We start from the raw sequence: 13,114 nt of genomic DNA, 5'->3' as shown, positions 1-13,114 counted from the left end.
CATAATCAGTTTTTTTTTTAAATTTTTATTTATTTATTTATTTATTTATGGCTGTGTTGGGTCTTCGTTTCTGTGCGAGGGCTTTTTCTCTAGTTGCGGCGAGCGGGGGCCACTCTTCATCGCGGTGCGCGGCCTCACTATCGCGGCCTCTCTTGTTGTGGCGCACAGGCTCCAGACGCGCAGGCTCAGTAGGTGTGGCTCACGGGCCCAGTTGTTCCGCGGCATGTGGGATCTTCCCAGACCAGGGCTCGAACCCGTGTCCCCTGCATTGGCAGGCAGACTCTCAACCACTGCGCCATCAGGGAAGCCCCATAATCAGTTTGATGTGCATCCTTGTATGTTTTCCTTTATGTGTTTGCATACATATATGAATCTTGTAGCTATATAAATATATGTAACTATATATATGCATATACATATAGTTACACTCTATATAGGTAAAACTATATATTTACATAAATTGAGCCATATGTATGCCTTGTTTATCAATTTTTTTCGTTATCTGTGCCTGGAGATTTCTATATGCGAAGGATTTTAATTAACTGAATCTCTGAAGGTTTAGTACTATTTAGCTTTTCTATTTATTTTATTTTATTTGTTTATGCTTTTCTGTTTCTTCTTATGTCAGTTTTACCAAGGTGTATTCTAGGGATTTGTTCATTTCATCTAAATTTAGATGACATATTTTCCTATCACTGTAGTAGCTGCATAGGATTCCATGGGGTTGGGGGTACCCATAATCTAACCCTGTTGTCAGCTCCTCAGTTCCTTCGCTATTTTGGACCTTGCTGCAGTTATGTCCTTGTACATGCCTCTTTTTTACATATATGTATTTCTGTAGGATCCACTCCTAGAAATAGACTTGCTTGGTCATTACAGTACCATCATTTAAAAATTTTTAATTGACATGGTCACACTTCCTTCCCCTGAGACTGCCCTCAGTTGACATTTCCAACAGCAATTTCTGAGATGCCCATTTTTCCACTCCTTCACCAAACAAGAGATGCTATTAATCATTTTCATTTTGCCAATCTGGGGGGGGGTGCGGAATGGTGTTCTGTTTTAATTAGCATGTCTCCCTACTTTCTTTTTTTAAAAATATTTATTTATTTATTTATTTGTGTCTCAGTTGTAGCATGCGGACTTCTTAGTTGTGGCACGCAGGCTTCTTAGTTGAGGCATGCAGGCTTCTTAGCTGCGACATGGGGGCTTCTTAGTTGCAGTATGCGGCCTCTTAGTCGCGGCTTGCAGGATCTTAGTTCCCCGACCGGGGATTGAACCGGGGTCACCGCAGTGAAAGTGCTGTGTCGTAACCACTGGAGTTGCCAAGGAACTCCCAAAGTTATTTTTTAAAGTTTGTGGGAAAAGTCATTGCTTCTCAAGCCCTTGGGAATATTTGCCCCATCTCTGTTTCATAAAAGGGGCAACTAAAGCCAAAAGGGGAAGGGACTTGTCTAAGGATACACAGGCCACACAGTGGTCAAGATGGTTGAAGTACGGATGGCTGACCTTTCTTCCTTTTTAAGATTTTAGTGCTTAATCATAAAAAATAACAGCTGACACTCAATGAACACTTATTTTATATGCCAGACTCTAGTCTCAGTGACTCATTTAATCCTCACAATTTCATGGAGGTAGATATGATTATTATGCCCGTTTTACAGATGGAGAAACCGAGGCACAGATCTCTTGAGTAACTTACCTGAAACCAATAAGTAGCAAAGCCAGAATTTAAGTTCAGACTGTCTAAGAGTCCATGCTGTTAGCCATTGCCCTATAAGCCTATTTCTATATGGATCACCTCTAGACGGACACACAAGGAACTGCTCACAGGGATAGGGGCTGGGGGGGGGCAGGAGGGGATGTTAACATAATAAATGTATAAATTCTATAATTTTTAAAGGTGATAAGGACGGGGGGGGGGAAACTGAGCAGAGATATGACAGAATTGGGAGGGATGGGGGAGGAGAGGAGTTTGTGATTTTAAGTAGAGTGATGAGAGGTGGTCTAATTGAGAGGGTGACATTTGAACAGAGACCTGAAGGAGGTGGGGGAGTTAGGCTTGTGGATCTGTTGGGGAAGAACCTCCCAGGCAGAGGGGTCAGCCACTGCTGAAGCCAAAACAGTGCCTAGTATGTTGGCAAAATAGCCAGGAATCCAGCATGTCTGGAGCAGTGAGTGAGGGGGAGAAGAGGGGGGAGGCGAGGGCAAAGAATGATTGGGACTACTGCATCCTGTGGGGCCTCGTGGGCCATGGTGAGGAATTTGGCTTTTACTTCTCCGGAGATGGGAGCCATGGGAGAACTCAGAGAAGAAGAGGGACTTAGGTGTTTGGAGGGGAAGAGGGGGTTAACAGTTCTATGGAAATATAATTCACTACCATAAAATTCACCCATGTAAAAGATAGAGCTCAGTGGCTTTTGTTTCTTTATTTTCCTTTCCTTGTGATGAGAGCCTTTAAGATGGACTCTTAGCAACTCTCAAATGTTCAATACAGGATTATCAACTATAGTCACCATGTTGTACATTACATCCCATGACATTTATTTTATAACTGGAAATTTGCTTTTGATCCCCTTCACCCATTTTGCCCATCCCCCCCACCCCTCTGACAACTATCGGTCTGTTCTCTGTACCTATGAACTTGGTTTTGGTTTTGTTTTTATTTATTTATTTATTTAGCTGAAGGACTGTATTTTATTTAACTATTTTTAGTTTTAGTTTTTATTGAAGTATAGTTGATTTACAATGTTGTGCCTGTTTTTGTTTTTAGATTCCATATATAAGCGAGACCATGTGATATTTGTCTTTCTCTGTCTGACTTATGTCACTTGTCGTCCATCCATGTTGTCGCAAAAGGCATGATTTCCTTCTTTTTTATGCCTGAATAATATTGCATTATATTCAAATTTTCTTTATTCAGGCACCCATCGATGAACACTTAGGTCGCTTCTATAATCTTGGCTATTGTAAGAAATGCTGCAATGAACACAGGGGTGCATATATCCTTTCAAATTAGTGTTTTCATTTTCTTCAGATAAATACTCAGAAGTGGAATTGCTGGATCATACAGTAGTTCTATTTTTAATTTTTTGAGGAAACTCCATACTGATTTCCATAGTGGCTGCACCAATTTACATTCCTAACAATAGTGCAGGAGGGTTCCTTTTTCTCCACATCCTCGAAAACATTTGTTATGGCTTGTCTTTTTGATGATGGCGGTTCTGATAGGGGTGAGGTGATATCTCATTGTGGCTTTGATTTGCATTTCCCTGGTGATTAGCGATGTTGAGCACCTTTTCATGTACCTGTTGGCCATCTGTATGTCTTCTTTGGAAAAATGTTTATTCAGATCCTCTGCCCATTTTTAAATCAGATTTTTTTTTCTTTTGCTATTGAGTTGTATGAGTTCTTTATATATTTTGGATATTAATCCCTTATCCTGTGCATGGTTTGCAAATATTTTCTCCCTTTCTGTAGGTTGCCCTTTCATTTTGTTGATAATTTCCTTTGCTGTGTAGAAGCTTTTAATTTGATGTAGTCCCACTTGTTTATTTTTGCTTTTGTTGCCTTTGCTTTTAGTGTCAAATCCAAAAAATCATCTCCAAGACTGATGTCAAGGAGCTTACCGCCTATGTTTTCTTCCAGGACGTTTGTGGTTTCAGGTCTTAGTTTCAAGTATTTAATCCATTTGAGTTACTTTTTGTATATTCTTCTACATGTAGCTGTTCAGTTTTCAGAACACCATTTATTGAAGAGACTATCTTTTCTCTATTGTATATTCTTGGCTCCTTTGTTGTAAATTAATTGCCCATGTATGCATGGGTTTATTTCTGGGCTCTCTATTCTGGTCTATTGATCTATGTGTCTGTTTTTGTACCAGTACCATATTGGTTTGTTTTTTTTTTTAAATTTTTATTGGCGTATAGTTGCTTTACAATGTTGTGTTAGTTTCTACTGTACAGCAAAGTGAATCAGCTATACATATAAATATATCCCCTCTTTTTTGGATTTTCTTCCCATTTAGGTCACCACAGAGCATCGAGTAGAGTTCCCTGTGCTATACAGTAGGTTCTCATTAGTTATCTATTTTATACATGATATCAATAGTGTATATATGTCAATCCCAATCTCCCAATTCATCCCATCCCCCCCTTTCCCCCTTGGTATCCATACATTTGTTCTCTACATCTGTGTCTCTATTTCTGCTTTGTAAATAAGATCGTCTATACCAATTTTTTTTCAGATTCCACATATATGCGTTAATATACGGTATTTGTTTTTCTCTTTCTGACTTACTTCACTCTGTATGACAGTCTCTAGGTCCATCCACATCTCTACAAATGACCCGATTTCATTCCTTTTTATGGCTGAGTAATATTCCACTGTATATATGTACCACATCTTCTTTATCCATGCCTCTGTTGATGAACATTTAGGTTGTTTCCGTGTCCTGGCTATTGTAAATAGTGCTGCAATGAACATTGGGGTGCATGAGTCTTTTTGAATTATGGTTTTCTCTGGGTATATGCCCAGTAGTGGGATTGCTGTGTCCATATTGTTTTAATTACTATACCTTTGTAATATAGTTTGAAACTAGGGTACATGATGCCTCCAGCTTTGTATTTCTTTATCAAGATTGCTTTAGCTATTCAGGGTCTTTTGTGATTTCATACACATTTGAGAATTGTTTGTTCTATTTCTGTGAAAAATGCCATTGGAAATCTGATAAAGATTGCATTGAATCTGTAGATTGCTTTGGGTAGTATGGACATTTTAACAATATTAATTCTTCCAATCCATGAACACGGGATGTCTTTCCATTTATTTATGTCTTCTTCAATGTCTTTTTATCAATGTCTTACCAATGGCTTTTATTCTAGTCACAGAGTTGTGCTATGACTATACTATCACCACAGTAAATTTCAGAAAATTTCCATCATCCCAAGTAGAAACTCTGCACCCCTTACTTGTCATCCTCCAGTCTCCCCAGCCCCTGGCAACCACTAATCTACTTTTGTCTCTGTAGAGTTGCCTGTTCTGGACATATAAATGTAATCCTGCAATATGCGGTCTTTTGTAACTGCGTCTTTCACTTAGCATAATGTTTTCAAAGTTCACGCATGTTGTAGCATGTGTCAGTACTTCATTTCTTTTTATTGTCAAATGATAGTCCACTGTTTGGATGTACTACATTTAGTTTATCCATTCATCAGTTGATGGATATTTGGGTTGTTTCCACTTTGGGGCTATTGTGGATAATGCTGCTATGAACATTCATGTACAAGTTTGTGTGTGAACATATGCTTTCATTTCTCTTAGGTAGATACCTAAGAATGGAATTGCTGGGTCATCTGGTAACTCTGTAATCTTTTGAGGAACTGCCAGACTGTTTTCTAAAATGGCAGCATCATTTTACATTCCCACCAGCAGTGTATGAGGGTTCCAGTTTCGCCATTCTCACTAACCCTTGCTATTATTATCTAGGGACTTTGTTAGGGTCTCTCTGGCTGCTCTGTGAGGCACAGGCTGAGGGAGACAGAGTTAGAAGCTGGAAACCCAGTGAGCAGCGACTATAATAGTCCAAGCTGGAGGGCATGGTGCCTGGACCAGAGTGGGGGCAGCAGAGGAGGTGAGAAGTGACTGGATTGTGGACAGACTTTGAAGATGGAGTTAATTGGATCTGTTGCTAGATCAGTTGTGCGGTGTGAGAAGAGGAGGGGAGTCAAGATTGACCCCAAAGATTTACTATCAACTGAGATGGGTAAGACTGTGGTAGGAGTTTGGCGGGTGGAATTAGGAGCTCAGTTTTGGACAACTGAATTTGAGATAGTCTAGACATCCGGGTGACAGTGTTCAATAGGGATTGGGTATTCGATACTAGAATTACTGTTGGCGTTCACTGCACGTTTCTTTCTTTTCTTTTCATTTTTTTAAATATTTTTTTTGGCAGTGCCAGGCAGCGTGCAGGATACTAGTTCCCCGACCAGGGATCGAACCCGTGCCCCTTGCGTTGGAAGCGCTGGGTCTTAACCACTGGACGGCCAGGGAAGTCCCACTGCATGTTTCTTGAATAATTAAAGTCAGAACTGAATCCGAATCCAGGGTCTCAGTTTCTCCCTCCAGAAAATGGGGCCAGTAATACCATTGTCATGAGGCTGGGAAATTCCTGTGCAACACAGGGCAGGATTGCACATCTGGAAACTAAGGTTATGCGTAGGGTGGAAAGGTCCGCAACTGGGAAGAGAAATGGAGGTTACGCTCCGTTCAGTCAGTGTACCCCTGTCCGTCTCCCCCGCCCCCAGCCTCTGGCTGCCGTCGGAGAGAGGGAGGGGAGACTGGGTTGTCACCCTGTCTTTCCCCGCTCTAAGCTGCGTTTCCTCCTCGGGGGCTGCCCGGGCCAAAACTGCTGATGGAAACCAGCTGCGGAAGGCGCCGAGGTTCGGCGTACGCCCAGGCCCCTCCCCGGCGCCGGCCGACCCCGCTAAGGGAGGGGGACGGGGGCGCCCTAACTCCCCTCCGCTCTTCCGCAGCCGGGCCCGGGGCCCTGGCACGTCCGGCGCGCCTGATGCTTTCCAGATGTGAGCCTGGTTCCCCTCCCCCACCTGGCCCCGTTGTTCCCGCGGGGTAGAAGGGAGGGGAGCTAGAGTCCGATACCCCCCTATCAAATCGCTACCAGGGACCCCGGCCCGTATCCCCTCCCGGCAGGTCTCGTTTCCCTGTTCAAGCGGTAAAAACCGAATTGGGATGGGTTGAGTGCAGTAGAGACGAGGCTCTCCCCCACCTCCACCTCTTCCCCGGGCTCTGCCTCAGCCCCTCCCGCAGCCCACTCGGGGGACACGCCGCACCCAGGCCACGCCCCGACCGACCCGCCCCCCGAACACTCCCCTTATAAACCCCGCCCCGAACCACCACGCCCCTTTGGCTGCCCGGAGGTCTGGCCCCGAGGGCAGGTCCCTCGGACGCGCCTCCGCCTTCAGGTCCCCTGCGGAGGGCGCGGTCTGAGTTGTCTGTCTCTCTACCCCGCTCTGTTTTGTGTCTCTGGGTGTCTGTGTTTCTCGGTCACTATTTCTGTCTCTGTACTTTTCTGTGTGTCTCTCTTGTACCCTGTACGTCTCTATGTCTGTCTCTCTCTGCAACCCTCTGCCTGTCTCTGTCTCTCTTAGCCCCTAGGTCTCTATCTCTCCAAATTTCCGTCTCTGTGTCCCTATCTCTCTCTGCCTCTGTCTCTCCCTGCGTCTCTCTCTCCCTCTCTGAATTTCTGTGTCCCAGTCCATCTTCAATGATCTCCCTCTAGCTCCCTCCACCTTTCTGTGTCTCTTTCCCACGTCTGCATGCCTAGCCGGACAGCGGGGGCGCCTTGCCCTCAGTGTTTCCACAGCCTCCTACGGCTTTGGCGCCGGCAGGGTGGGCAGCTCGGCGGGCCGCGGGCGCCCCCGTGTGGCCCGCAGGGGGCTGTAAGGAGAGGACAGCAGCCCGCACGGGTGTGCCTGGTGCAGAACACTGTGGCCGCCCGTGGGTGACGCCGGGAGGTAGTGTGTGACGCCAAGAGACTCACTGTGTGAGTGTGTACTACTTGAGATCGCGCGTGACGCCAGAGGTTGTGTGTGGCTGTGTGACCTTGTGAGATTTTCTGTGACAACCAGAAACAGGGTGTGACTGTGTGAAATCGTGTTACACCGAGACGTTGTGTGTGACAGTGTATGTGAGGTGACCGAGATGACCTATAGGTGACTGCGTGTGACACCGTGAGGTTGAGTGTCCCTGAGACACTATTTGGGGGATGTTTGTGACATCGAAAAACCATATGTGAGCAAGAGATCGTGTGTGACAGTGTGCAACATGGTGAGGACAGGAGAGTTGTGTGTGTCACACGGGCGGATGATGTGTGAGAGAGGGCGAGAATGAATGAGTGTGATCCACCAAGTAATGATGTGAGAAGCAGTGTGAGAGGCCCCGGGGGTGGGGGAGCTGGGTGTGAGAGAGTGACCATGTGAGTGTGAAACAGGATAGGTCAGCCACACTGATGACGTATGAGAAGCTGGGTAGAACTGTGTGTAACACAGATCGTGTGGGACACTGAGACTGGCCCAGTGTCCTGACAGTGCATTAGAGAATGTTCAACCGTCCTGGGCACTCAGATGGGTGTACGAGAGAAACCTCGTGTGTGTAAGTGTACGTGTGTGACACCAGGAGATTGCGGTGTGAGGGCGACAGCTGTGTGTGACACATTGTGTAAGGCTCGGCATGACATCTTGAGAGATTGCGTGCGATCCTGTGCGGAGCTGTGTGTGTATACTTGACACTCTTGAGTTGTGTAACATGTCACCGGTGAGGATGGGCCAGACTCGGAGAGACTGTGGGGGACTGCGTGGCATTTTGAGAGGCTGTGTGACTGTGGCGCTCTGGGAGGTTGTGTGTTGAGCACAGCTGGTTCAGGAGACTGTGTGCAGCACCGTGTGACACAGCGAGATATTGTGCATCTCTCTGCCAGGGGCTGAGTCTGCTTGCTGAGAGGGGTCGTCTGGGATGGGGTGACACTGAGGTGGGGGATGTGACAGGGTGGCAGAGCATATGTAATGGAGTGAGAGGCTGTGTGGGACCCACAGGAGAGATTTGTGTGACTGTGGAATAAATGCAGCAGAGCGTGGGGCACATCTTGAGAGACTGTCTTTACCTGTGAGTGTGTGTGTGTGTGTGTGTGTGAGAGAGAGAGAGAGAGACAGAGATTGAGAGGGGAGACTGCGAGAGAGATAGAGGGAGAGAGAGAGGCACAGAAACACAAAGACAAAGAGGGGGACGGACAGACATAACAAGAGGACCCAGAGAGACAGAGGCGAGGCAGCGAGGGCGAAGGGGATGGTGGTGGCAGTGGCAGGAGGAGGCGGGTCCTCAGGGACTGTGCCCCAGGAGAGGGGGCGGGGCTGAGGGGGGACCCAGACGCTGCTTCCCAGCCTCTGCCACCCGCCCGCCATCCCAGCCCTGAGCAGCAACAGGTAGGAGGCTCCGGTCTTGGCCCCGACAGCTAGTTCCTCTGCCTGGGAATGAATGGATGCGTGAGTGAATGAATGACTTTATACTTCTGCATCTCCATCAGCCTGTCTCTCCCTCTGTCCCTCCATGTGCCCCTCTCTGTCCCCCTTCGTCACTCCATCTCTCCTCCTGCCCTTCCACTTCCTTCTCTCTGTCCCCCTGCCCCTTCTCTCCTCTGTCCCTTTATCTCCTCTGTGCCTCTCTCTCCCCCTCCTCGCTGTCCCTCCCTCTACGGCTCCATTTGTCCCTCTCTATCCTCTCCCACTCCATCACTCCATCCCTCCCCAACCCTTCCATCTCCCCTTCTCTATCCTCCCTCTGTCCCTTCGTCCCCTCTGTGCTTCCCTCCCCCTGTATCACTCTGTCCCTTTCTTTACCCCTCTATTTGTCTCCCTCTCTCTCTGCTCCCTCCATCACTCCATCCCTCCCCATCTCTCCATCTTTCTATCCCTCCTCAGTCCCTTTATTCCCCCCGTGCCTCAGTCTCTGCCTCTGTCATTTTGTCTCTTCCTCTGCCCCTCTGTTTGTCCCTCTTTCCATCCCCTCTGCCCCTCTCCCAGTCATGGCTGGATTGCCCCCCTCTCCAGCCCTCTCCCTGGCTGCTAATGAGCAAGAGGAGCCTTTGAGGTGGCCAGAGCTGGGGTTGGGGGGGGGCTCCCCGAGGGGGGCGGAGGGGGCAGCTGCTGCGAAGGCCCTAATGAGGCCCCCTCTGGGCCCCTCCCGCCGTGATCTTAATTCCTCCTTCTCCCTGGAGCCACCGCTAATTGGCCTGGGGAGGGCCCCCTCCTGGCTCATGCTCTATCCCCGGGAGGTGAAGACACCTGGATCCCTGGATCTTGATCCAACACCTGGGGCCCTGTCCTTCTGTCCCTCCCTCCACCTGCCTCGCAGCCTCCCATCTGTGCTTCCCTCCCGGCTTCCCTCTCCTCTCTCTGTTCCTCCCTCCACCTGACTCTAGATACCCCATCCGTGCACCCCTCCATCCCTCCACTTGCCCCTCTCCTCTCTGTTCAGCTGTCCCTCTTTCGGCCGGCTTCTTGGTCCCCCATCTGCGCAGATCTTCATCTCTCCCCTTTTCTTCTGTTTTCCTGTCCCTTCCTCCACCTTCCTCTGGGCACCCCTTTCGTGCGCCCTTCCACGCACGCCCCTGTTACTGGGTCCCATCACCACCGCCATCCCTATCTGGGGACCCAGCTTTGCCCTAGCCTGCCCCTCCGCCCCGACTCCCGCCGGCTTTTAACCCTGTCCCCGCCGCAGCCATGTCCAACAACATGGCCAAGATAGCGGAGGCCCGGAAGACAGTGGAACAGCTGAAGCTGGAGGTGAACATCGACCGTATGAAGGTGCTGGGTCGGGGTGGGGAGGAAGGCGGGGGCTCCGGGGCTGGGGTTTGGACCGGTCAGTGTTGGGAGTGGGGCCAGGAGCCGTGGAGAGATCCCCTTCGGAACCGGACAGAACCCGGGGAGGGGGCCTAGACAAGGGGGCGGAGCCCAATAAGGGATGTGGCCAGAGCTAAGGCGGGGCCCAAGGGCGGGCCCGGGTAATGGGAGCGGTCCGGACAAGGGGGCGGGGTCTGATAAGGGGCGGGCCTGACCCGAGGAGGAGCCCAGGCAAAGGGCGGGGCGGGGCGGGGCGTGAACATCTCCACCCGGGTGCCCGCAGGTGTCACAGGCGGCGGCCGAGCTCCTGGCCTTCTGCGAGACTCACGCCAAAGACGACCCGTTGGTGACGCCGGTACCCGCCGCAGAGAACCCCTTCCGCGACAAGCGCCTCTTTTGCGTCCTGCTCTGAGCCCTCCCCTGTCAAAGCTTACCCTCCCCTGTCAAAGTATGAATCCAATAAACATGGTGACTGTGGTGGTGCCTGTGCTTTCGGGGAAACTGAGGCACGCGCAGAGCTTGGGGCCACCGTAGGGGAGCCGGTGTCCCGTCTCACCCCTTCTGAGTGTGTGTGGAGTGTCTGGCGGGGCGTGAGGTTATGCGGGGTTTGTGGATGCGGAGGGGGTAGGGGAGGAAATGAGCGCTCCTGGCTCTGGCCTCCAGAGTGTTCCGCGATCCTGAATTTATTTAATCGACCCAGCAGCCTCAGAAAGCGGCTGGCTACTTGTATGACACCCATTTTGCAGAAGAGGAAACTGAGCCAAAGGTGGCTAGGAGATAATGGGGTGAAAACTGGACTCCAGCGCTCCCTGAACCTCTCAGCTGGCCTCTCTTCTCTCCTCCCTCCTGGGTTGGAGGTTCTTAGAATCCCCAGTGTCCACCTTTCTCATCCCCTGAATGATTCCACCCCCTTTTCCCACATCTGGTTAGTCCCTGACACAGGCCCCCCTCTCCTTAAGCACTGAACTTTTCTCTGTTCATTTATTCATTCTCCCGAACACTCCTGGCCCTGTGCTGGTTGAAACTGGGGACACAGCCATGACTGAGACAGTCCTGGCCCTGGGCTCCTGGGGCTCAGAATCCAGTGGGAGAGACAGACCTGTCCCCAGATAGTGATGATTCAGAGTGGGCAAGGCTGGGATGGGGGAATTCAGAGGGAATGCCTGACTCAGCTTGAAGGTCAGGGAGGGCTTCCTGGAGGAGGGAACATCTGCGCTGGGACATGGTGATAATAAAACTTGGGGACCCAGGGGACTTCCCTGGCGGTCCTGTGGTTAAGACTCTGTGCTTCCACTGCAGGGGTCACGGGTTCGATCCCTCGTCGGGGGAAATAAGATCCCGCATGCCGCGGGATGTGGCCAAAAATAACCCCCAAAAAACAAACACAAAAACTTGGGGACCCAGAGAAGAGAGATGTGTGGCTACGGGAGACAAATTAGTGTATGCATTCCTCCCGATTTCGTTTGTTCTGGGGACACAGGTGACTGTGACAGCCCTGGTTCCTGTCCTGTGTTTCCCACGTCACACATTGGTGGTCTGCAGGACCTATATAGCCTGCAGTTAGATAGGAGTACTTCACATAAAAGTCCATATTTCTGGCTTCTTCCATTTGGAAGGGCTGGTGACCTCAGACCTGCACAACCCTGCAGGGTGACCAGAGGCTATGAGATGGGCCCTGGGCCTTCTAGTTTGCCAAAGTCCCCACCATACCCTATTGTCTCCCAGTTAAGGAGGCTGAGAGTCAGTTACTATTTATCACAGAGCCTGTGCCGAGGGCTTCTTACAGAGGAATGAAGGGAAAGGTAAAATATCTTGAACCCATGTCTCTGTTGAAAATAAAGAAATGCAGACTGGACTTCCCTGGTGGCACAGTGGTTAAGAATCCACGTGCCAATGCAGGGGACATGCATTCCAGCCCTGGTCCAGGAAGATCCCACGTGCCGCGGAGCAGCAACTAAGCCCATGCGCCACAACTACTGAGCCTGCGCTCTAGAGCCCGCGAGACACAACTACTGAGCCCGCAAGCCACAGCTACTGGAGCCCGTGTGCCTACAGCCTGTGCTCCACAACAAGAGGAGCCACTGCAATGAGAAGCCCGCACACCGCAGCGAAGAGTAGCCCCCACTCGCCACAGCTAGAGAAAGCCCGCGCGCAGCAACGAAGACCCAACGCAGCCAACAATACATAAATAAATTAAAAAAAAAAAAAAAAGAAATGCAGACTGGGTGACCTGTGGGATTGGTTAATATTTTACCTGGTTGGTCCAAGGGCCACTGAGTTTGCAACCTCTCCCCTCTCCTCACTCTCTTGTCTTGAGACTGCACCCTGGATCTGGATGAAGATGGCTCACTGGGCCTCCCCTCCCCAGAGAGAGACTGTGCCTGCGTCTGGCAAGTGCTCCATTATTCACATTGGATTAGGGTCCCCTGGGTCCCAACTCTGAGCTTCCTGTTGAATTGAGGCAAGAGAAGCTGTAATTATATCTCCCTCCTGTCTCCTACCTCTCAGCTGGCTCCGGTCTGGTTGCATCATGTCTGTGGGAGCCCCGGGGGAGATGGGGGACAGAGAGAGCCAAGGATGAGCTCGGGGTGGGGAGTGGGGGGAGGACGGATGCTGGGAGGGAAGTTGCCAGAAGGATTCTGGAATTTCACAGACCCAGCATCCTTGCGTCTTAGAACCTGAACTGCAAAGGTATCTAGAAT

General features: G+C 49.8%; 1 protein-coding gene across 5 annotated transcripts; it reads left to right on the top strand.

Moving 5' to 3' along the window:
• Positions 1-6,534: 6,534 nt before the first annotated feature.
• GNG8 (G protein subunit gamma 8) lies at positions 6,535-10,889 on the top strand. Of its 5 annotated transcripts, none has more exons than XM_082370192.1 (3): positions 6,535-6,581; positions 10,291-10,376; positions 10,696-10,889. In XM_082370192.1, exons 1-3 carry the CDS (start codon positions 6,569-6,571, stop codon positions 10,822-10,824), a joined length of 228 nt encoding a protein of 75 aa, XP_082226318.1. In that variant the 5' UTR covers positions 6,535-6,568; the 3' UTR covers positions 10,825-10,889. The 5 variants fall into 5 exon arrangements, with proteins under 5 accessions (XP_082226318.1, XP_082226322.1, XP_082226319.1 ...); XM_082370196.1 differs by lacking the exon at positions 6,535-6,581 and adding an exon at positions 6,877-7,561; XM_082370193.1 differs by lacking the exon at positions 6,535-6,581 and adding an exon at positions 6,877-8,169.
• The last annotated feature ends 2,225 nt before the right edge of the window (positions 10,890-13,114 follow it).

This window comes from Balaenoptera borealis, assembly GCF_965194805.1.
Source record: "Balaenoptera borealis genome assembly, chromosome: 19".
NCBI classification, from domain to species: domain Eukaryota; kingdom Metazoa; phylum Chordata; class Mammalia; order Artiodactyla; family Balaenopteridae; genus Balaenoptera; species Balaenoptera borealis.
Note: the sequence above shows the minus strand (reverse complement) of the source record. Positions and strands in the feature narration are given on the sequence as shown.